This window comes from Macaca mulatta, chromosome 12 (genome assembly GCF_049350105.2).
Source record: "Macaca mulatta isolate MMU2019108-1 chromosome 12, T2T-MMU8v2.0, whole genome shotgun sequence".
Lineage (NCBI taxonomy): Eukaryota > Metazoa > Chordata > Mammalia > Primates > Cercopithecidae > Macaca > Macaca mulatta.
In genome coordinates, this window is record NC_133417.1 from 74,574,150 (window position 1) to 74,596,294 (window position 22,145).

At 39.5% G+C, this 22,145-nt stretch overlaps 1 protein-coding gene across 1 annotated transcript in view; it reads right to left on the bottom strand.

The window, feature by feature from the left end:
* CFAP210 (cilia and flagella associated protein 210) overlaps positions 1 to 22,145 on the bottom strand; it is a 56,978-nt gene that overhangs the window by 14,768 nt on the left and 20,065 nt on the right. Inside the window, exons 3-5 of the mRNA XM_028830820.2 lie at positions 21,640 to 21,813; positions 21,349 to 21,542; positions 8,736 to 8,892 (exon numbers count right to left, since the gene is read on the bottom strand). Coding sequence (XP_028686653.1) covers positions 8,736 to 8,892; positions 21,349 to 21,542; positions 21,640 to 21,813 — 525 coding nt within the window. The remainder of the gene's footprint in view (positions 1 to 8,735; positions 8,893 to 21,348; positions 21,543 to 21,639; positions 21,814 to 22,145) is intronic.

Sequence of the window (22,145 nt, forward strand, 5' to 3'; positions counted from 1 at the left end):
AAACAATCAAATCTCATAAGAATTCACTCACAAGACAGCACTAGGAGGATGGTGTTAAACCATTAGAAACCACTCCCCGTGATCTAATCACTTCCCATCAGGACCCACCTCCAACATTCGGGATCATAATTCAACAAGGGATTTAGGTGGCGACACAGAACCAAACCATATCATTCTGCTCTTAACCTCTCCCAAATCTCATGTCCTTCTCATATTTCAAAACCAATTATGCCTTCCCAACAGTCCCCAAAAGTCTCCACTCATTCCAGCATTAGCTCAAAAGTTCAAGTCCAAAGTCTCATCTGAGACAAGCAAGTCTCTCCCACCTATGAGGCCATAAAATAAAAAACAAGCTAATTAATTTCAAGATACAACGGGGATACAGGCATTGGGTAAATGCTCCTGTTCCAAAATGGAGAAATTGGCCAAAACAAAGGAGCTACAGGCTGCATGCAAGTCCAAAACCCAGCAGGGCAGTTATTAAATCTTTTTTTTTTTTAATTATACTTTAAGTTCTAGGGTACATGTGCACAACGTGCAGATTTATTACATATGTATACATGTGCCATGTTGGTGTGCTGCACCCATTAACTCGTCATTTACATTAGGTATATCTCCTAATGCTATCTCTCTCCCCTCCCCTCACTCCACGACAGGCCCCAGTGTGTGATGTTCCCCATCCTGTGTCCAAGTGTTCTCATTGATCAATTCCCACCTATAAGTGAGAATATGTGGTGCTTGGTTTTCTGTTCTTGTGATAGTTTGCTGAGAATGATGGTTTCCAGCTTCATCCATGTCCCTACAAAGGACACGAACTTATCCTTTTTTATGGCTGATAGTATTCCATGGTGTATATGTGCCACATTTTCTTAATCCAGTCTATCATTGATGGACATTTGGGTTGGTGCCAAGTCTTTGCTATTGTGAGTAGTGCCACAATAAACATATGTGTGCATGTGTCTTTATAGCCGTATGATTTATAATCCTTTGGGTATATGCCCAGTAATGGGATGGCTGGGTCAAATGGTATTTCTAGTCCTAGATCCTTGAGGAATCGCCACACTGTCTTCCACAATGGTTGAACTAGTTTACAGTCCCACCAACGGTGTAAAAGCATTCCTATTTCTTCACATCATCTCCAGCACCTGTTGTTTCCTGATTTTTCAATGATCGCCATTCTAACTGGTGTGAGATGGTATCTCATTGTGGTTTTGATTTGCACTTCTCTGATGGCCAGCGATGAACATTTTTTCATGTGTCTGTTGGCTACATAAATGTCTTCTTTTGAGAAATGTCTGTTCATATCCTTTTCCCACTTTTTGATGGGGTTGTTTGATTTTTTTTCTTGTAAATTTGTTTAAGTTCTTTGTAGATTCTGGATATTAGCCCTTTGTCAGATGGGTAGATTGTAAAAATTTTCTCCCATTCTGTAGGTTGCCTGTTCACTCTGATGGTAGTTTCTTTTGCTGTGCAGAAGCTGTTTAGTTTAATTAGATCCCATCTGTCAATTTTGGCTTTTGTTGCCATTGCTTTTGGTGTTTTAGTCATGAAGTCCTTGCCCATGCCTATGTCCTGAATGGTATTGCCTAGGTTTTATTCTAGGGTTTGTATGGTTTTAGGTCTAACATTTAAGTCTTTAATCCATCTTGAATTAATTTTTGTATAAGGTGTAAGGAAGGGATCCAGTTTCAGCTTTCTACATATGGCTAGCCAGTTTTCCCAGCACCATTTATTAAATAGGGAATCCTTTCCCCATTTCTTGTTTTTGTCAGGTTTGTCAAAGATCAGATGGTTGTAGATGTGTGGTATTATTTCTGAGGGCTCTGTTCTGTTCCATTGGTCTATATCTCTGTTTTGGTACCAGTACTATGCTGTTTTGGTTACTGTAGCCTTGTAGTATAGTTTGAAGTCAGGTAGCATGATGCCTCCAGCTTTGTTCTTTTGGCTTAGGATTGTCTTGGCAATGCAAGCTCTTTTTTGCTTCCATATGAACTTTAGTTTTTTCCAATTCTGTGAAGAAAGTCATTGGTAACTTGATGGGGATGGCATTGAATCTATTAATTACCTTGGGCAGTATGGTCATTGGTAGTTATTAAATCTTAAAGTTCCTAAATAATCTTCTTTGGCTCTATGTCTCATATCCAGGGCATGTTGATGCAAGGGGTGGGCTCCCATGGCCTTGGGCAGTTCCACCCCTGTGTCTCTGCAGGGTACAGCTGCTTTCATGGACTGGTGTTGAATGCCTGAGGCTTTTCCAGGCGCACAGTGCAAGATGTCAATGGATCTACCATTCTGGGGTCTGTAGGACAGTGGCTGACATGGTTTAACTCTGTGTCCCCACCCAAATCTTCTCTTGAATTGTACTTCCATAATTCCCACATGTTGTGGGAGAGATCCAATGAGAGATAATTGAATCACAGGGGCAGTTTCCTCCATACTGTTCTCATGATAATGAATAAGTATCATGAGATCTGAAGGTTTTATAAAGAGGAGTTCTCCCACACAAGCTCTCTCTCTTTGCGTGCTGCCATCCATGTAAGACATGACTTGCTCCTCCTTGCCTTCCACCATGATTGTAAGGCTTCCCCAGCCATGTGGAACTGTAAATCCAATTAAACCTCTTTCTTTTGTAAATTGTCCAGTCTCAGATATGTCTTTATTAGCTGTGTGAAAATTCACTAATACAGTAAATTGGTACCAGCAGAGTGGGGCATTGCTGAAAAGATACCCGAAAATATGGAAGTGACTTTGGAACTGAGTAACAGGCAGAGGTTGAAACAGTTTGCAGGGCTCAGAAGAAGACAAGAAAATATGGGAAAGTTTGGAACTTCCTAGAGACGTGTTGAATGGCTTTGACCAAAAACCTGATAGCGATATGGACAATAAGATCCAGGCTGAGGTGGTCTCAGATGGAGATGAAGAACTTGTTGGGAAATGGAGCAAACATGACTCTTGTTATGTTTTAGCAAAGAGACCGGTGGCATTTTGCCCCTGCCCTGGAGATTTGTGGAACTTTGAATTTGAGAGAGATGATTTAGGGTATCTGGCAGAAAAAAATTCTAAGAAGCAAAGCATTCAAGGGGTGACTTGGGTGCTGTAAAAAGCATTCCTGCTCTAGATCTCTAAAGCAGGGACTCAAGGCTGCTAGTCTCTTTACTAAAGCGTAGTAAGAGTGACCTTTACTCCATTTCCCAATAAGTTCCTCATCTGCATCTAATACCACCTTAGCCTGGACTTCATTGTCCACATGACTATCAGCATTTTGGTTACAACCATTCAACAAGTCTGTAGGAAGTTCTAAACTGTCTCTCATCTTCCTGTCTTCTTCTGAGCTCCTGCTTCAACCTCTGTCTCTTACCCAGTTCCAACGTCACTTCCATATTTTCAGGTATCTTTATAGCAATGCCCCACCCTCAGTACCAATTTTCTGTATTAGTCCGTTCTTACAATGCTATAAAGAACTACCTGAGACTGGGTAATTTATAAAGAAAAGAGGTTTAACTGATTCACAGTTCCACAGGCTGTACAGAAAGCATGGCTGGGAAGGGCTCAGGAAACTTACAATCATGGCAGAAGGCAAAGGGGAGGCAAGGCACATCTTTACATGGCAGCAGGAGAGAGAGTAAAGGGGAAAGTGCTACACACTTTTAAACAACCCGATCTCATGAGAACTTACTATCATGAGAACAGCAAGGGGAAAATCCACCCCCATGATCCAATCACATCCCAGCAGGTCCCTCCCTGAACATTGGGAATTACAATTCAACATGAGATTTGGGTGGGGACACAGAGCCAAACTATATCAACCTCTTAGCCATTTGTATGTCTTCTTTTGAGAAATGTCTATTCAGATCTTTGCCCATTTAAAAATCAGATTATTAGATTTGTTTTTCCTATTGAGTTGTTTGAGCTCCTTATATATTCTGGTTATCAATCTCTTGTCAGATGGATAATTTGCAAATACTGTCTCCTATTCTGTGGGTTGTCTCTTCACTATTTTGTTTCCTTTGCTGTGCAGAAGCTTTTTAACTTGATATGATCCAGTTTGTCCCTTTTTGCTTTAGTTGCCTGTGGTTATAGGGTATTACTCAAGAAATCTTTGTCCAGTCCAATGTCCTAAAGAGTTTCTTCAAGGTTTTCTTCTAGTAGTTTCATAGTGTGAGGTCTTAGATTTAAGTCTTTAATCCACTTTGATTTGATTTTTAATCAAATATATATATATATATATAGAGAGAGAGAGAGAGAGAAAGAAAGAAAGAGAGAGAGAGAGAGAGAGAGAGAGAGAAAGGTAGGGTCTTGCTATGTTGCCCAGGCTGGTCTCAAGTTCCTGGCCTCCAGTGATCCTCCTGCCTTGGCCTCCCAAAGTGCTGGAATTATAGGTGTGAGCCACTGTGCCTATCCTAATTTGATTTTTGTGTATGGTGAGAGATAGGGGTCTAGTTTCATTCTTTTGCATATGGATATCCAGTTTACCCAGCGCCATTTACTGAAGAGACTGTCTTTTCTCCTACATATGTTCTTGGCACCTTTGTCGAAAATGAGTTCATTGTAGGGATCAGGCATGGTTGCTCACATTTGTATTCCCAGCACTTTGGGAGACAAAGGCAGGCGGATCTCTTGAGGTAGGAGTTTGAGACGAGCCATGGCCAACATGGTGAAATCCCATCTCTACTGAAAAATACAAAAATTAGCCAGGCATGGTGGTGGGTGCCTTAAACCCAGCTATTTGGGAGGCTGAGGCAAGAGAATCACCTGAACTTGGGAGGCAGAGTTAAACCAAGATCACACCCCTGCACTCCAGCCTGGGCAACAGAGCAAGCTCCATCTCAAAAATAATTTTAAAATAAACAAAAATTTAAAAATAAGAAAATGAGTTCACTGTAGGTGTATACATTTATTTCTGGGTTCTGTATTCTGTTCCATTGGTCTGTGTATCTTTTCTCATGCTGGTACCATGGTGTTTTGAAGTCAGGCAATGTGGTTCCTCCAGTTTCACTCTTTTGCTCAGGATAGCTTTAGCTATTCTGGGTCTTTTGTGGTTCCATATAAACTTTAGGATTGTTTTTTTTTCTATTTCTGTGAAGAATGTCATTGGTATTTTGACAGGGATTGCACTGACTCTGTAGTCTGCTTTCAGTAGTATGGACATTTGAATAGCATTGATTCTTCCAATCCATGAACATGGAATATCTTTCCATTTTTTGTGTCTTCTTCAATTTCTTGCATCAGTGTTTTATAGTTTTCATGGTAGAGATCTTTCACTTCTTTGATTAATTCCTAGGCATTTTATTTTATTTGTAGCTGTGTAAATGGGATTACTTTCTTGATTTCTTTTTCAGATTGTTTGCTGTTGGCATACAGAAATGTTACTGATTTTTATGTGTCGATTTTGTGTCCTGCAACTTTACTGAATTTGCTCATCAGCTCTAATACATTTTTGGAACAGTCTTTAGGGCCTTCCAAATATAAGATCATATCATCTGCAAACAGGGATAATTTGACTTCTTACTTTCTATTTTGGATGCCTTTTGTTTCATTCTCTTATCTGATTGCTTTAGCTAGGACTTTCAGTACATTGTTGAATAACAGTGGTGACACTGGACATCCTTGTTGTGTTCCAGATCATAGAGAAAAGGCTTTCAAATTTTCCCCATTCAGTATGGTTCTAGCTGTGGGTCTGTCATATATGCCTTTAATTATGTTGAAGTATGTTCCTTCTATCCCCAGTTTTGTGGGGATTTTTATCATGAAAGAGTGGTGAATTTTTTCAAATGCTTTTTCAGCATCAATTGAAATGATCATTTGGTTTTGTCCTTCATTCTGTTTATATATCACATTGATTGATTTCCATATGTTGAACCATCCTTGCATCCCAGGGATAAATCCCACTTCGTCATGATGAATTATCTTACTAATGTATTGTTGAATTCAGTTTGCTAGTATTTTGTTGAGGATTTTTGTATCAACATTCATCAGAGACACTGGCCTGTAGTATTCTTTTTTTGATGTATCTTTGTCTGGTTTTGGTATCAGGGTAATACTGGCATCACAGAATGAGTGTGAAAGTATTCCTTTTAAAGGTATGTTTTAAGTGTGAAAGTATTCCTCCTCTATTTCTCAGAATAGTCTAAGTAGGATTGGCATTAGTCCTTCTTTGGAGGTTTGGTAGAATACAGCAGTGAAGCCATTGGGTCCCAGGCTTTTCTTTACTGGAAGACTTTTTATTATGGCTTCAATCTCATCCCTTGTTATTGGTCTGTTCAGGTTTTGGATTTCTTCATGGTTCAATCTCAGTAGGTTGTATGTGTCTAGGAACTTACCCATGTATTCTTGATTGTCCAATTTATTGACATATAGTTGTTCGTAGTAGCCTCTAATGATCCTTTGAATTTCTGCAGCATCAGCTGTAATGTCTTAGTTTTCATCTCTGAGTTTTTTCATTCAGGTATTCTCTTTTTCTCTTAGTTAATCTGGCTAGAGGTTTGTAAATTTTGTTTATCTTTAAAAAAAAAAAAAAAAAAGTTTCAGGCCGAGTACGGTGGCTCATGCCTGTAATCCCAGCACTTTGGGAGGCCTAGGCAAGCAGATCATGAGGTCAGGAGTCCAAGACCAGCCTGGCCAACATGGTGAAATCTTGTCTCTACTAAAAAAATAGAAAAATTAGCTGAGCATGATGGTGCGTGCCTGTAATCCCAGCTACTCAGGAGGCTGAGGCAGAAGAATCGCTTGAACCCAGGAGGCGGAGGTTGCAGTGAGCTGAGATCACACCACTGCACTCCAACCTGGTAGACAGAGCAAGACTCCATCTCAAAAACAAAACAAAACAAAACAAAACCACCAAATTTTCATTCCATTGCTCTTTCCTATTTTTTTTTTTTTTTTGCTTCAATTTCATTTATTTCTGCTCTGATCTTTATTATTTATTTTCTTCTACTAATTTTGCACTTGGGTTGTGTCTTGGGATTTTGGGTTTGGTTTACTCTTGCTTTTCTAGTTCTTTAAGATGCCTCATTAGGTTATTTGATATACACACACACACACATATATATACACATATGTGTGTGTGTGTGTGTGTATATATATTTTTTTTTTTGAGACAGAGTCTTGCTCTATTGCCCAGGCTGGAGTGCAGTGACATGATCTTGACTCACTGCGGCCTCTACTTCTGGGCTCAAGCAATCCTCCAGCCTCAGCCTCCTGAGTAGCTGGGACCACAGGCGTGCACTACCATGCCTGGCTAATTTTTATATTTTTTGTAGAGACAGGGTTTCACCATGTTGGCCAGGCTGGTCTCGAACTCCTGAGCTCAAAGAGATCTGCCTGCCTTAGCCTTCCAAAGTGCTAGGATTATAGGCATGAGCCACTCACTGTGCTCGGCCTGATGATACATTATTAATCCTTATACAACTCAGTGTTCTTCTATAATAGCTGAAATCATTCTGTATAGCAGGATTTGTCATCCTGAGTTCATCAAACCAGAGTGTGAAATGAAGAATTTCTGCAAACTCTTTAGCAAAAGGCTATTTTTGCACTAGATGCTGGGTGGGAGAACATGGGGTACTTGTCAAGGCTCTCTGAAGACATTTTAATGCTGCTTCTTACTGCTGAGACAATTCATAAGATTTCTTTAATTTGCCTCCCAGTGGAACAAATGCACCCCATGCCTTCTCTTCCAACTTCTCATCTGCTGGCTGCTGGATTGCCTCTTGTATTTTATGGTCATCTCCTCTGTATGACTGCAAGTCCTCCAAGATGCCATTTGCATCTTTCAATACCACATTCACCTAATTATAAATTTCCTTCTCAAAGACTCTGTAGGCTGGGCATTTTCAGGCACTGCTCATAACTCTATCCTTATTCTTTTATCCTCCTCTTGAACCTCCAATTACTCGGCCCCTCTCCTCTGCCCTCGAGGGGCTGACCTGCACAGATGGCTCCTCAGCAGTGCTAGGGAAAGCCCCAGGCCTGGAGCTAGAGGGCAGTGACACTACGACTAGGAGACCCTCCAAACATGCCCCTGTGGTGAACTGTGACAAAAATATTACCGTTTGTGGAGCACATATTAATGGCACAACAGACCCCAAACATAAATCACCCCATTCATTCCCCACAACTCTTAAGAAAATAAATTCATTGTTTTAAAATATCATTTTCTCTTCTCTCTTTCTTGTTCGTGCATGAGAGCACATGCATATAAAACCACAGCAAATATAGCTATCCCAAAAGTATACATTCCCTTAGAAACCCAACTTAATAGCAACTCCTTTTCTACCCCACTTTTTTTTTTAATATTAAAAGTTAGGCATTTGCAGGCACAGAAAGACAAATATACTATGTTCTCACTCATTATGTGTGAGCTAAAAAGCAGAAACTAGAATGACAGTTATTCTATCAGAAGCTGGTAAGGACGTGGAGACACAGTGGGGATGTACAAAGTTTTAGATATAAGGAATAAGTTTTAGTGTTTGATAGCATAGTGGGGGGACTATAGTTAACAACAATATATTGTACATTTCAAAATAACTAGAAGATTTGAAATGTTCCCAACACAAAGAAATGATAAATGTTCAAGGTGACAGATAACCTAAATTCCCTTATTTGATCATTACATAACGTATGTATGGATCAAAATACCACATGTACTCTATAAACATGTACAAATATATTATGTATTAATTTTAAAAGTTGGGCATTTGACTTTGAACCTTTTTGGAACTTTTGCACTTCCAACTTACGAGAAACCGTCTCCTGCTTTCATGCATCTCTTCTCTTTTCTTTTCTAGTTTTTTTCTCATTTCAATTTCATATAATGCATTCTGTCGCTTTATTTCTTCGGCATCTTTTTCTTCACGCTTTTTCCTTCTTTCTTCTTCTTCCTCATGTTCCTTTATTCTAAAGCAAAAACATAATTATAATTGAGAACAAAGCAGAAAAATAGGCTATATTTTTAAGAAATGAATTCAGTTCCAACCTGGAATGAGCTGAAGCTGCAAGGAAGTTGTGAACTTCTTTGGGGGAAAAGAACAGACATTAAACAGCAGTGATTAAAACTAATCCAATCTTGGTTAACCTAGAATTGGCAATACTTTCCTTGCCTCAAAATTTATTTCATTTTTCACCCAAGTAAGTTCTTTTCCTTTAGAAAGAACCAGTTAATGGGATGACAGTAAGAAGAAATAGTGACATTATTTTACAGAAAGGTTCCTAATCCCTAGTGCTTCCCAACTTCAGCCCTAGATGATGCTACATAAGCTGTGGGTCTAGCCTCTCAAGGAATGCAGTTTGATGGAATGAGAGGAAGAACGGTCTCCTTACTCAACTGACCACTTGCGTTGTAATTCTTTCTGTAGCCAATACTGAATAGCTGATAATTTCTTCTGAGTGGTCAGCCTCCCTGGCTGTCTTTCCAAACTTATGTGTGAGTTCCTCAGAGATCCCTGAGGGTCCTCCTCACTGCAGAGCCCTGATCTGAGTGATTTAGCTCCAGCTCCATCTCTTCAACTCACCCCTAAACCCCACCACCATCACTACCAGGAGCTCCCACTCTAAGTAGTTTAGTAAAGACTCCAGGTCTCAAAGGCCTCTCATCCGGCAGCCAAACCTCTGCATACTGGCAAGACAGCACAAGTCCAAGTTGTCTCCTTGCCCATGGAAAATCCATGCATCCTTGTTAGCCAATCAACAATATACAGGCTTTCTCACTACTCTATCTGCCCTCTCTCTCGCTCTCTCTTTTTTCCTGAAAAGGTAGGCACAGGATAGGTCAACAACCCACCTAAATAGATGAATGACTAAGGAATAAACCTTTCTTTCTTTAAAAATTTTTCTTCTATAGAAATGGGGTCTTGCTATGTTGTCCAGGCTGGTCTCAAACTCCTGGCCTGAAGCAATCCTCCCGCCTCAGCCTCCCAAAGTGTTGGGATTACAGGCATGAGCCAATGTACCCAGCCAACCTTTCTTTCATATGCACCCAATCGAGAAAACATTTTTTACTGGAGTCCCCTCACTCAGCTTTAGGGAAGGGAAAATTCCCTTCCCCTATGCCATGGAGGACTATACAGTTAAGTGAGCCAACAAGTTTACTTTGTTACTGTTAAGCCAATTCAGGACAGGAGATTCCTACTTGATTCATCTGTGCAGAATAATAAGCTTTAGAGTCAGAGTCACTCTCTTTAGGAGGAGGTAATAAAAAGATCACTGTTGGTCAATGCTAAACCAGGTTTATGATTGCCCTAAAAAAAAAAACAAAACTCAAGGCTGGGCGCAGTGGCTCACGCTGTAATCCCAGCACTTTGGGAGGCCAAGGTGGGCAGATCACCTGAGGTCAGGAGTTTGAGACCAGCCTGGCCAACATAATGAAACCCCATCTCTACCAAAAAAAAAAAAAAAAAATTTAGCCAGATGTGGTGGTGCCCACCTGTACACCCAGTTACTTGGGAGGCTGAGAAAGGAAATCGCTTGAACCTGGGTGGCAGAGGTTGCAGAGAGCTGAGATCACACCACTGCACCCTGGCCTGGGTGAGAGCAAGACTCTGTCTCAAAAAAAAGAAAGATTTGAAGAACATTATAAAAAGAGATTTATCCAATTCTAAAAACAGAAGCTTTTGAAATTTTTAAATTGCTACTTTTAAGGGAAAACAAGATACTTTAAAATTTTTCAACTTTAGCATTTCTTAGCAAATCTGGAAATTACTAACATTATAACTATGCATCCATTGGATAATTTGTCATTTCAGCAAAAAAATTACCTATTCTAAGAATAACAAAAACGTCTCTAATGTCAGTTAAAATATAATATATTGCCAGTGACTTACACAATAATTTACAATAATTAAAAATTTAATTCGCTGTCAAAAGAGACTTTCTCCTTAGTTTGGGTAGTTTGAATAGACTTGTCATCCATATGCCATTAATTTGGCTTAATGCAAAGTTAACTTGCTGAAGTAAATTTGAGATCCTCTAGTTCAAGGAAGAAATACATAACATTCATATCATTACTTCCAACTCCCATTCCCAAAGCAGATGTCAGCCACCAACACAAAACTCTTTCCTGCTGATCCTTGGTCCTTCTCAAACAATGCATTGGGCAGCCTCTACCAGGAAATTAGAGCTGAATATGTCAACGCCTTGCTCTCCTTGAGTAGGCTCCTTGCTATCCTTGATTCACATTCTGAAGGTTCCAAATCTGTACTTATCTAGCACAGATCTGATTCTTGGGCTTACATAGATGTTGCACAGTTCTCCTGTAAAAGCAGGAAAGACTACTACCCAAAATTTGGTTCAGATGTCCAGACTGATGACATTACATCCCAAGAAAACTTGGTAGAAAGTATTACTCACCGAGGGACTCCTGGGAAGAGCTGGGCAGGCACAAGTAGGTATTGATTGCTTTGGACAAAGCAGAGGGAGTGGGTTTGGGGCCTTTATTAATGGCTAAGAGGTGGGACTGAGGAAAAGTTTCTGAGCAGGAGGGATTTAAATTAAGTACTGGTGCCGAAAGAGGAGGAGGAGAGTTCCAGGACCCTTCTTATCAGCCTGTACAGATGTAGGGCCAAAAGGGAAGTGAGAGTGAGGCCTAAAAACGAAGTCAGTAGTCAAACATCCAAACCGAGTTCTCTCTCTCTCTCTCTCTATTACAATAGACAAGTTTGATTCTTTCATTTTTAAACATTGTTTTTTGAGACAGGGTCTCACTCTCTCATCCAGGCTGGAGTGTAGTGTTGCAATTATAGCTCACTGCAACCTCATAGCTCACTGCAACCTCAAACTCCTGGGTTCAAGTGATCCTTCTGCGTCAGCCTCCCAAGCTGGAACTACAGGTGTGTACCACCACACCCAGCTAATTCTAGCTTTTTTTTTTTTTTTTTTTTTTTTGAGAGAGAGAGAGAGAGAGTTGTTGCAGGGGAAAGATGGCTATCTGGGTATTAGCATGGGGGTAAAAGAATTTGCCAAGACAATTGTAGATAAAGAAAGGCAGCCTTATTAGAAAAAGTATAAAAATACATTGCCAGTGAGGCAATAAGCAGCCTGCAAGAGAGAGGCTGGCGGTGAGGAAACAAGGCTTGCTGGAGATTTTATAGGATAGTGTTTATGCTGTATGCTGAGGAGGGCTTTACGCAGTACTGATAACACCAAGGTTGCAGTGAGCTTACTTGCAGGTGGCTGGTGGTAGTTGAGCACAGGAAGATTGTGAATTATTTGTGCAGAAGGGCTATGTGTCCTGAACCAGGAAAAAAGGCAGGCTTGTAGCTTATCTGCATCTTTTGTTTTGCTTTTTCTCGCTCCCACCAGCCCGACTACTTTTCTCCAATTAGGACTCCACAGGGGTCTCACTATGTTAACCAGGATGGTCTTTGAACTCCTGGGCTCAAGTGATCCTCCCTGCTTGACCTCCCAAACTGCTAGGATGATAGGCATGAGCCACCATGCCCAGCCTACCTTGATTCTTATAGAGACAACCCATTAGGCATCATCACCTGGCTATTACATAGGTACTTTACCTTCTCTACATCTAAAACCAAATTCATCATCCTTCTCTTCTAAACTGACCCTTTTGGTCTCTTTTCTTTATTTTGGTGAACAGTACCACCATCTTTTCAGTTACCTATGCTAGGGACTTAAGAATTATACCTAACTCTTCTCTAATCCTTAGACCTCTCATTCATTTACCTACTATTTATTGAATTTCTACTACAATGATAAAACAGATATGGCTCACTCATTCTAGTGACGGAGACAAGCAAAAACAAACAAAGTACAGGCATACCTCAGAGATATTGTGGGTTTGGTTCCAAACTGCTGCAATAAAATGAATATCTCAATAAAGTAAGCCATTCAAATGTTTTAGTTTCCCATTGCATATAAAAGTTATGTTTACACTATACTGTAGTCTATTAAGTATACAATAGCATCATGTCTAGAAAATGTATACATCTTAATTAAAAAATACTTTATTGCTAAAACATGCTAACAACCATCTCAGCCTTCAAGAAGTCAGAATCTTTCTGCTAACAGAGGGTCTTGCCTTGACGTTGATGGGTGCTGACTGATCAGGGTGGTGGTTTTTGAAGGCTGAAGTGGCTGTGGCAATTTATTTAAAATAAGACAACAATGGGCTGGGCGCAGTGACTCACGCCTGTAATCCCAGCACTTTGGGAGGCCGAGGCAGGCAGATTATGAGGTCAGGAGATCGAGACCACCATGGCCAACACGGTGAAATCCCGTCTCTACTAAAAATACAAAAAATTAGCCAGGCATGGTGGTGGGCGCCTGTAGTCCCAGCTACTCGGGAGGCTGAGGCAGGAGAATGGAGTGAACCCAGGAGGCGGAGCTTGCAGTGAGCCGAGATTGCACCACTGCACTCCAACCTGGGCGACAGAGTGAGACTCTGTCAAAAAAAAAAGAAAAGAAAAGAAAAGAAAAGAAAAGAAAAGAAAAGGAAAGGAAGGCAAAAAGAAAAGAAAACAGAAAAAAAAATAAGACAACAATGAAGTCTGCCATATTGATTGACTCTTCACAGAAGGTTTCCCTGTAGTATGTAATGCTGTTGGAGGGCATTTAACCCACAGTAGGACTTCTTTCAAAATTAGAGTCAATCCTCTCAACCTGCTGCTGCTTTATCAACTAAGTTTATATAATATCCTAAATCCTTTGCTGTCATTTGAATGGTTTTCACAGCATCTTCACCCACAGCAGATTCCATCTCAAGAAACCACTTTCTTTGCTCATCCATAAGAATCAGCTTCTCATCCATTCAAGTTTTATCATGAGATTGAAGCAATTCACTCACATCTTCAGGCTCCACTTCTAATTCTAGTTCTCTTGCTATTGACACCACATCTGCAGTTACTTTCTCCACTGAAGTCTTGAACCCCTCAAAGTCATCCATGAAGGCTGAAATCAACTTCTTCCAAACTCTTATTAATGTTGATATTTTTAACTTTCTTCCATGAATCACAAATGTTCTTTTTTTTTTTTTTTTTTGAGATGGAGTTTCACTCTTATTGCCCAGGCTGGAGTGCAACGGCGTAATCTCAGCTCACTGCAACCTCTGCCCCCCAGGTTCAAGAGATTCTCCTGCCTCAGCCTCCCGAGTAGCTGGGATTACAGATGCCCACCACCATGCCTGGCTAATTTTTATATTTTTAGTAGAGATAGGGTTTGACCATGTTGGCCAGGCTGGTCTCGAACTCCTGACCACAGGTGATCCACCCACCTCAGCCTCCCAAAGTGCTGGGATTACAGGCATGAGTCACTGCACCTGGCCCAAATGTTCTTAATAGCAACTGGAATGGTGAATCCTTTCCAGAAGGTTTTCAATTTACTTTCCCCAGATCCATTAGAGGAAACGTTATCTATGGCAGCTATAGTCTTCTGAAATGCATTTCTTTAATAGTAAGACTTGAAAGCCTAAATTACTCCTTGATCCATGGGCTGCAGAATGGATGTTATGTTAACAGCCATGAAAACAACATTAATCTCCTGTATATCTCCATCAGAGCTCTTATTACTGATCACTGACAATGACCAGGTGCATTGTCAATGGTCAGTAATATTTTGAAAGGAATATTATTTTCTGAGCCGTAGATGTCAATAGTGGGCTTAAAATATTCAGTAAGCCTTGCTGTAAACACAAGTGATGCCATCTTAGCTTTGTAGTTCCATTTCCAGAGCCCAGGCAGAGAAGATTTAACATAATTCTTAAGGGTCCTAGGATTTTTAGAATGGTAAATGAGCATTGGCTTCAGCTTAAAGTCACCAGCTACATTAGCTGCTAACAAGTGAGTCAGTCTGCCCTTTGAAGCTTTGAAGCCAGGCATTGATTTCTCTTCTAGCTATGAAAGTCCTAGATGGGATTTTCTTCCAATGTAAGACTGCTTCATCTACACTGGAAATGTATTATCACTTTCATCAATGATTTTAGCCAAATCTTCTGGATAACTTGCTGCAGCTTTTACATCAGCACTTGATGCTTCACCTTGTACATTTATGTCATGGAGGCAGCTTCTTTCCTCAAACCTCATGAACCAACTTCTGCTAGCTTCAAGTTTTTCTTCTGCAGTGTCTGTACCTCTCCAGCCATCACAGACTTGAAGAGAGTTAGGACCTTGTTCTGGATTAGGCTTTGGCTTAAGGGAATGTCAGGGCTGGTTTGAGCTTCTATCCAAACCACTAGAATTTTCTCCATATCAGCAATAAGGCTGTTTGGCTTTCTTATCATTTGTGTGCTCACTAGAGTAGCACTTTTAAGTTCTTTCAAGAACTTTTCCTTTGCATTCACAGCTTGGCTGTTTGGTGGAAGAGATTCAGCTTTCAGCCTGTTTTGGCTTTTGACATGTCTTCCTCACTAAGCTTAATCATTTCTAGCTTTTGACTTCAAATGAGAGGTGTGCACCTCTTCCTTTCATTTGAACACTTAGAGGCCATTATAAGGTTATTAATTGGCCTGATTTCAATATTGTTGTGTCTCAGGGAATAAGGAAGCCCAAGGAAAGAGAGAGAGATAGGGGAACAGTGCTTGGTAGAGCAGTCAGAACACACACAATATTCCTCAATTAAGTTTGCCATCTTATATGGGTGCAGTTCGTGGCACCTCAAAACATTACAATAGTAACATCAAAGATCACTGATCACAGATCACCATAATAGATATAGTAATATTGAGGAATTTGAAATACTGCGAGAATTACCAAAATGAGACACAGAGACATAAAGTGACATGCTGCTGAACAAATGGTGCTGATAAATTCGCTCAATGCAGGGTTGCCACAAACCTTCGATTTGTAAAAAAAACACAATAGCTGCAAAGTACAATAAAGCAAAGCACAAACAAGGTATGCCTATAAATAGACAATGTAATTACAAATTGTAGTGTTTTTTAAAAAATAAGAGACTAAGTAAAAGAGTCATAATTGAGGTACTTAGATAACTTTCAACGAAGTTGAACTCTAAGACAGGAAGGCCTCTCTGAGCTGGTAAGAGGTCCACAGATGAAGAATGGACAGGTAAAATTGCAGACAGTAGAGAAAACATGAGGCAAGCAAGGGTTTGGTAGATGCTCTAGGCCCTGGAAGATCAGTGTAACGGAGGCATCATAACTAAGAGGACGGAATGGTAGAAGAGGAGGTTGAGAAGTAGGCAGGCCAGATCATACAGAGCCTTGCAGGGAATGTCAAATTTCCATTTTATTTTAAGTTGAATGGAAAGCCATTGAAGTGCTTAAGGTAGAATAATAATATGATCAATTTTCATCTTGATAAAATATCTCTGGATGATAAGTAAAGAAGAATTTGGCAAATAAATAATGTGAGGCCAATTAAGAGTCTAATACAATAACCCATGGAATATATGAGGGTGGCCTGGACTAGATGATAAACTAGTCAGAACACACACAATATTCCTCAATTAAGTTTGCCATCTTATATGATAAACCAAATTCATGATTTGTTTTGGAGAAAAAATCAAAATGAATTGCTGAGAGATCTGACGTGGAAGATAAAGAAAAATGAGGAATCAAGGTGAATTCTTAGATTTCTGGTTTGAAAAACTGGTTGGATAAAGATGCCACTGGAAATCAATGATTCTGTGTAGACATTTTAAGTTTGAGATACTATGAGACGTTGAAATGGAGATACCATGGAAGCAGCTGGATATGTGAAGCTGGGGTTCAAAGGGATGGTCTAGACTAGAGCTATCAGATTTAGGATGGTACTTACATCTGCAAAATGGATGAGATCACTTAAGCCCTCTTCTCTCTTTCTACTCTTTCCCTAAATAATCTTTATCCAGGGAAAAGTGATGCAAACTATCCTATGACCATTTTTTCTTTCTTTGTGTGTGAAGCTGATGGGATTAACAGAGAGTAATTAGTGAGTTTTTTTCTTAAGCAAAGTCTATGTGTCTGTTTCTAGAGAAAGGCTTACCTATATATAGAAGAAAGAAGACCTATACAGTGTCTATAGCTATGGCATTAAGTTTCTTTTTAATAATTATGTATAAGATTCCTGGTCAAAATCCCTCTATTTTGGGATTTTGGTGTCACTGTGGTATCTTATGTGTCATATCCCCATCATACCCACCGGGCTATGAGTCACACAAAGACTCTTATACTAGTCAAAGCCCCCACAGTAGCATAGGCTTCCCAGGTCTGGAGTTTATAGATTGTTTAGAAAGTATGTGAGAATTTTTACTTTCAGGCACAGGGCCAGCAGCTGTGCAATGTGTTTCAATTTTCTATTCCTGAATAACTAATTACTCTAAAACTTAACAGCTTAAAACAATAAACACTTATTATCTCATACCATTCCTGAGAGTCAGGAACCTGAGAGTGAGTTAGTTGGATGGTTCTCAACTAATGTTGTAGTCAAGATGCCAGTTGAAGTAGTAGTCATCCAAGGGCTTAAAGGAAGCTGGAGAATCCACTTTCACATATTTGGTGTCAGGACACGTCAGGTCCTTGCCACATGGACCTCTCCATTGATCTGCTTGAGTATCCTTACACCACGGCAGTTAGATTCCCCAATGAGCAATCCATGGGAGATGGCAAGGAGAAAGCCACAATGCCTTTAGTATCCTAAGCTTAGATGTCACCCACCATTATTTCTGACACATTCTATTTCTTGGAAATGAGTTACTATGTATAGCCACACTTAAGAGGGAAATAAATTGGGCTCCATCCTCTGAAGAAAGGAGTATCAAAGAATGTGTGGAAATATTTTAAATCACCACAAGGTAGCACTTGGTAATACAATTAATAGGGCACACAAAAAGAGACTTGCCCTTTGGTATTCTGCAATTTCCATTTCTTTGTGATAAAAATAATTAAAATATGGTCTTTGCCCAAAGAAGACAGTCATTCCAAATTCTGGCAGGCCTTAAGGCACAGGACCTACAAAAGACACCATGAGCTGATCCCAGCCTATCTCTCCAACCTTATCTTTCATCTTTTATACTACAGCCATCTTGACTACTTGGAGTTCTCCAAATCCACCATATTCTATCCCACTCTGGGCCTTCACCTGTGCTTCAAATACCTCTACAGCCCACTCTTAGCGTGGCTTATTACTATTTATTCTTTGCAATTAGGTGCAGGAGCCAGTTTCTTCTGAAAAGCCTTCTCTAGACTGGGTCAGATACTCATTTTACACACTTCCACACACTCTCTACACATATTTGCCAAAATAATATTTATCATTATATTCTAATTATTTGTTCCATTTCTGTGCTCTCTGCTCCCAGATTCTGAACTTTTTTTTTTTTTTTTTTTGAGATGGAGTTTCACTCTTGTTGCCCAGGCTGGAGCGCAATGGCACAATCTCGGCTCACTGCAACCTTCACCTCCCAGGTTCAAGCAATTCGCCTGCCTCAGCCTCCTGACTAGCTGGGATTACAGGCGTGTACCACCATGCCTGGCTAATTTTGTATTTTTTTAGTAGAGACAGGGTTTCACCATGTTGGTCAGGCTGGTCTCGAACTCCTGACCTCAAGTGATCAACCCACCTTGGCCTCCCAAAGTGCCGGGATTGGGAGGCATGAGCCACCACGCCCAGCCATGAACTTCTTAAGAAGATTGTATCATATTCATCTTTGTATTCTCAATGACTAGAATAGTGACTGGCAAATGGAGGTTGTTCAATAAATGTTGTATGAATTAATGAAGGAAGGAATATCCTAACGAATGAATAAATAGCCTATTTTGAAATTTTGCTCCTGAATAAACTCTTATTCAAGAAAGGGGAAAGGAATTCTCCTTTGCATCTCTTTTCTGCTACATGCTCCTCTTCCCAACTCAGGTAAACGCCAGTGCTATTATTCCATTTCTATTGGTTTAAAGAGGTTTTTTATAGGTTCATCACTATTCCTAACAGTATTTTAAAGTAACACGCATTCTGAATTCTATAAAACCCATACACGAATAAACATTCAACAGAATATAGCTTGGTGATAAGTTTGTAAACTCATATACTTAAATATATAATAATACATTTATAATTTCCTATGTTATTTTCAATTACAGATTTGAATGTTTCTTATTAAATTTAAGCTGTAGGACTTTGGAAACAAATTGGCAACCCAGGTTCACATGTTGAACATCTCTATTAGTCATGGGTTCTCCAGAGAAACAGAACCAAGAGGGTGTGTGTGTATGTGTGAGTTTATTTGGGAGAATTAGCTCACACTATTACAAGGCGAAGTCCCACAATAGGCTGTCTGCAAACTGAGGAAGAGAGAAACCAGTAGTGTTCAGTCGGAGTCCAAAAGCCTCAAAACCAGGGAAGCTCACAGTGCAGCCTTCAGTCTGTGGCCAAAGGCCCGAGAGCCCCCAGCAAGCCACTGGTGCAAGTCCCAGAGTCTAATGATGGAAGAACCTGGGATCTGACGTCCAAGGGCAGGAAAAGCAGAAGGAAGCATCTGGCACCAATAACGGAGGAAGCCAGAAGGCTCAGCAAGCAAAATTAGCCCACCTTCTTCTGCCTGCTTTGTTCTAGCTGTGCTGGCAGCTGACTGGATGGTTCCCACCCACATTGAGGGTGGGACTTCTTCTCCCAGACCACTGACTCAAACATCTATCTCCTCTGGTGACACCCTCGCAGACACACCCAGAAATGATACTTTACCAGCCATCTAGGCATCCTTCAATCCAATCAAGTTGACATCTAATATTAACCATCACAACATCCTTCCTTTCCTAATTCCCCACAATGCAACCAATATAAATTCTATACCATTAGTCTTATCCACATAACTAAATTTTCAAGACATCTCAAAGGAAAATAGAACAGTTGAGAGTACAGTGAGGACAGGTAACACTTGGTCACCATCCACAAGGACAAAGCCCACCATGAGAAGTAAGTAAAGGAATTTATGCTGATATCAGAGCTTGATGAACATTTCTGAGACTGCACTGAAGATATGCCAAAGAAATAACTAAAATAAATCCTACACCAGCTTGAACCTCTAACCTACTGACAAATACTACAAGGAAAAATCATGCTGTGGCCCAAACACAGCCTAGATACAAAGGCTATAGGAGGATAGACAGCCTGTAAAGGTGTTAGCACTTGCCAAGTAGCTTGCTGGAAATCTGACTGCCACCTCTGAGCTGCAATATAACAAGAGATTTCTCAAACACAAGTGATTCACTGGTCAAATACTTGCCTCCCTCTGCCAATGGCTTTGTCCCTAACTTGTACAAACGTTTAGATCTCTACACTGCCAAAGAAAAAAATTACAATAAATCCAAAGGTTTTTCTTCCCTTGTTACTAAGGACTGAATTGAAAAATACACAATTTGGCAATATATATATTCTGAGAACTGATGTCTGTGTCATTTAGATATAATGTGATTTTGATAAATAATTATACATATGACATGCAGGTACATGAAAAAAGCATGTAATAAGGCAATATTGCTAATTCAAATGTCATTTTATAAAACGTGAGTATATACGTTCAGAAAAAAAAGTCTATCACTAGATCAATGACTTCCAGAGGCTAGGAGCAGGGGATAGAACTTATACAGCAAAGGGGCATGAGGGAAATTTTGGGGGTGATGGAAATGTTCTATATATTGATTTGAGTGGTAGTTATGCAGCTATACTTTTTAAAGGGTGAATTTTACTGAATGCAAATTATATTTCAATAAGCCTGATGAATCCTTCATAAAAAAACTCCACATGGCTATATACCAAAACAATAATAGTAACTTCCTATGGTAGTTTAGATTTATCATTCAGAAAAGATTCACTCCCTTCCCCTTCCTGCCTCACTTTAATGGAAGTCTACTTCTCTGTTCCATTATTGTTTTTGGGGTTGGCCATGTGACTTGCTTTAGACTGATGGAAGGTCAAGTATACTTCCTTGTCCATTGACTTTGGGTTTAGTTGTGTTTTTGCAAGCTTGGGCTCGCTCTCTTGCATCTCTGTCAATACCATGTGAAAAGTTGCCCCATGTGGCTGCTTCATCCTGAACCTCAGAATGTATACACATGAAGCGGATCAGAATCCTCTCCACAACAATAAACAAACCCAGCCAGTCCTACAGCTTGAAGAAAAGCTGCTTACCTGATTCCAGCCTAGATCAGCCAACCCCCAGATGCATGAGAAGTAAACATGTTTTTTTTTTGTATGCCACTAGATTGCATGGTTGTGTATTATGTTGCATTATTATGACAATAATAACCAATATACAATCTCTGGGTAAGAAAGTGATAGTGATTTTTAACCTCCTTTTTGTACTTTTTCTACTGACTAATTATTTTAGCATGTATTACTTTTATAATCAGAAAAAAGCTACATCCATTATGAAAAAAAAGAGAAAGGTACAAAAAGGTATTTTATGTATACATACTGTTTTAGATGATCTTTGGCAAGAGCCACCCTTTCTCTGTGTCGTTTTTCTGCTTTTTCTTGTTCTTCTTTAAAAGCTTTTTCAATGTTGAGTTTCAATTGTTCCTCCCATTTTTTATCTGATTTTATCTTACTCTTTCGGAATTCAATCTGGGCATCACGTTCTTTCATAACTCTACTAAGAAGAAGTCCTGACTACAAAAGAAAAATTAAAGTACTTTAAGAAAATGATGCCTAATTATGTATAGATATGTCAAATATATATAAAAATACAAGAAAACCCAAGTAGTACATGAAAGTTTTTCACTCTTTCTGTCTGGTAAAATTGACATTGCTTTGCATTTTCGATGGCCTTTTTTCTTTTTCCTTGTTTATGTATTTCTTCTTCCAGATCAAGAATTTGTCTTTCTGCCTCTATTTCTTCATCACGCTTTTTTTTGGCTTCAAGTTTCTGTTCTTTCATCCCCTGTAAAAAGACAAACACAATCTTTTGTTTTCATTTTTCAATTTAATTTTACTACAATTTAACATAATATTATAATTTGAGCTTTTATTGTTTTTATTGTATTTATAATATTTTATTAATAAATAAAATATGAGGCTACATTTATGAGCTTATTTTTTAGACTGACTCTTTTAGGTAGATAACACATTACATGGTTCAAAATCCCAAAATATTATAGAGGCATATGAACTTCTCCTTTTGTATTAATCTGTTCTCACATTTCTATAAAGAAATACCAGAGACTGGGTAACTTATAAAGAAAAGAGATTTAATTAGCTCACAGTTCTGTAGGC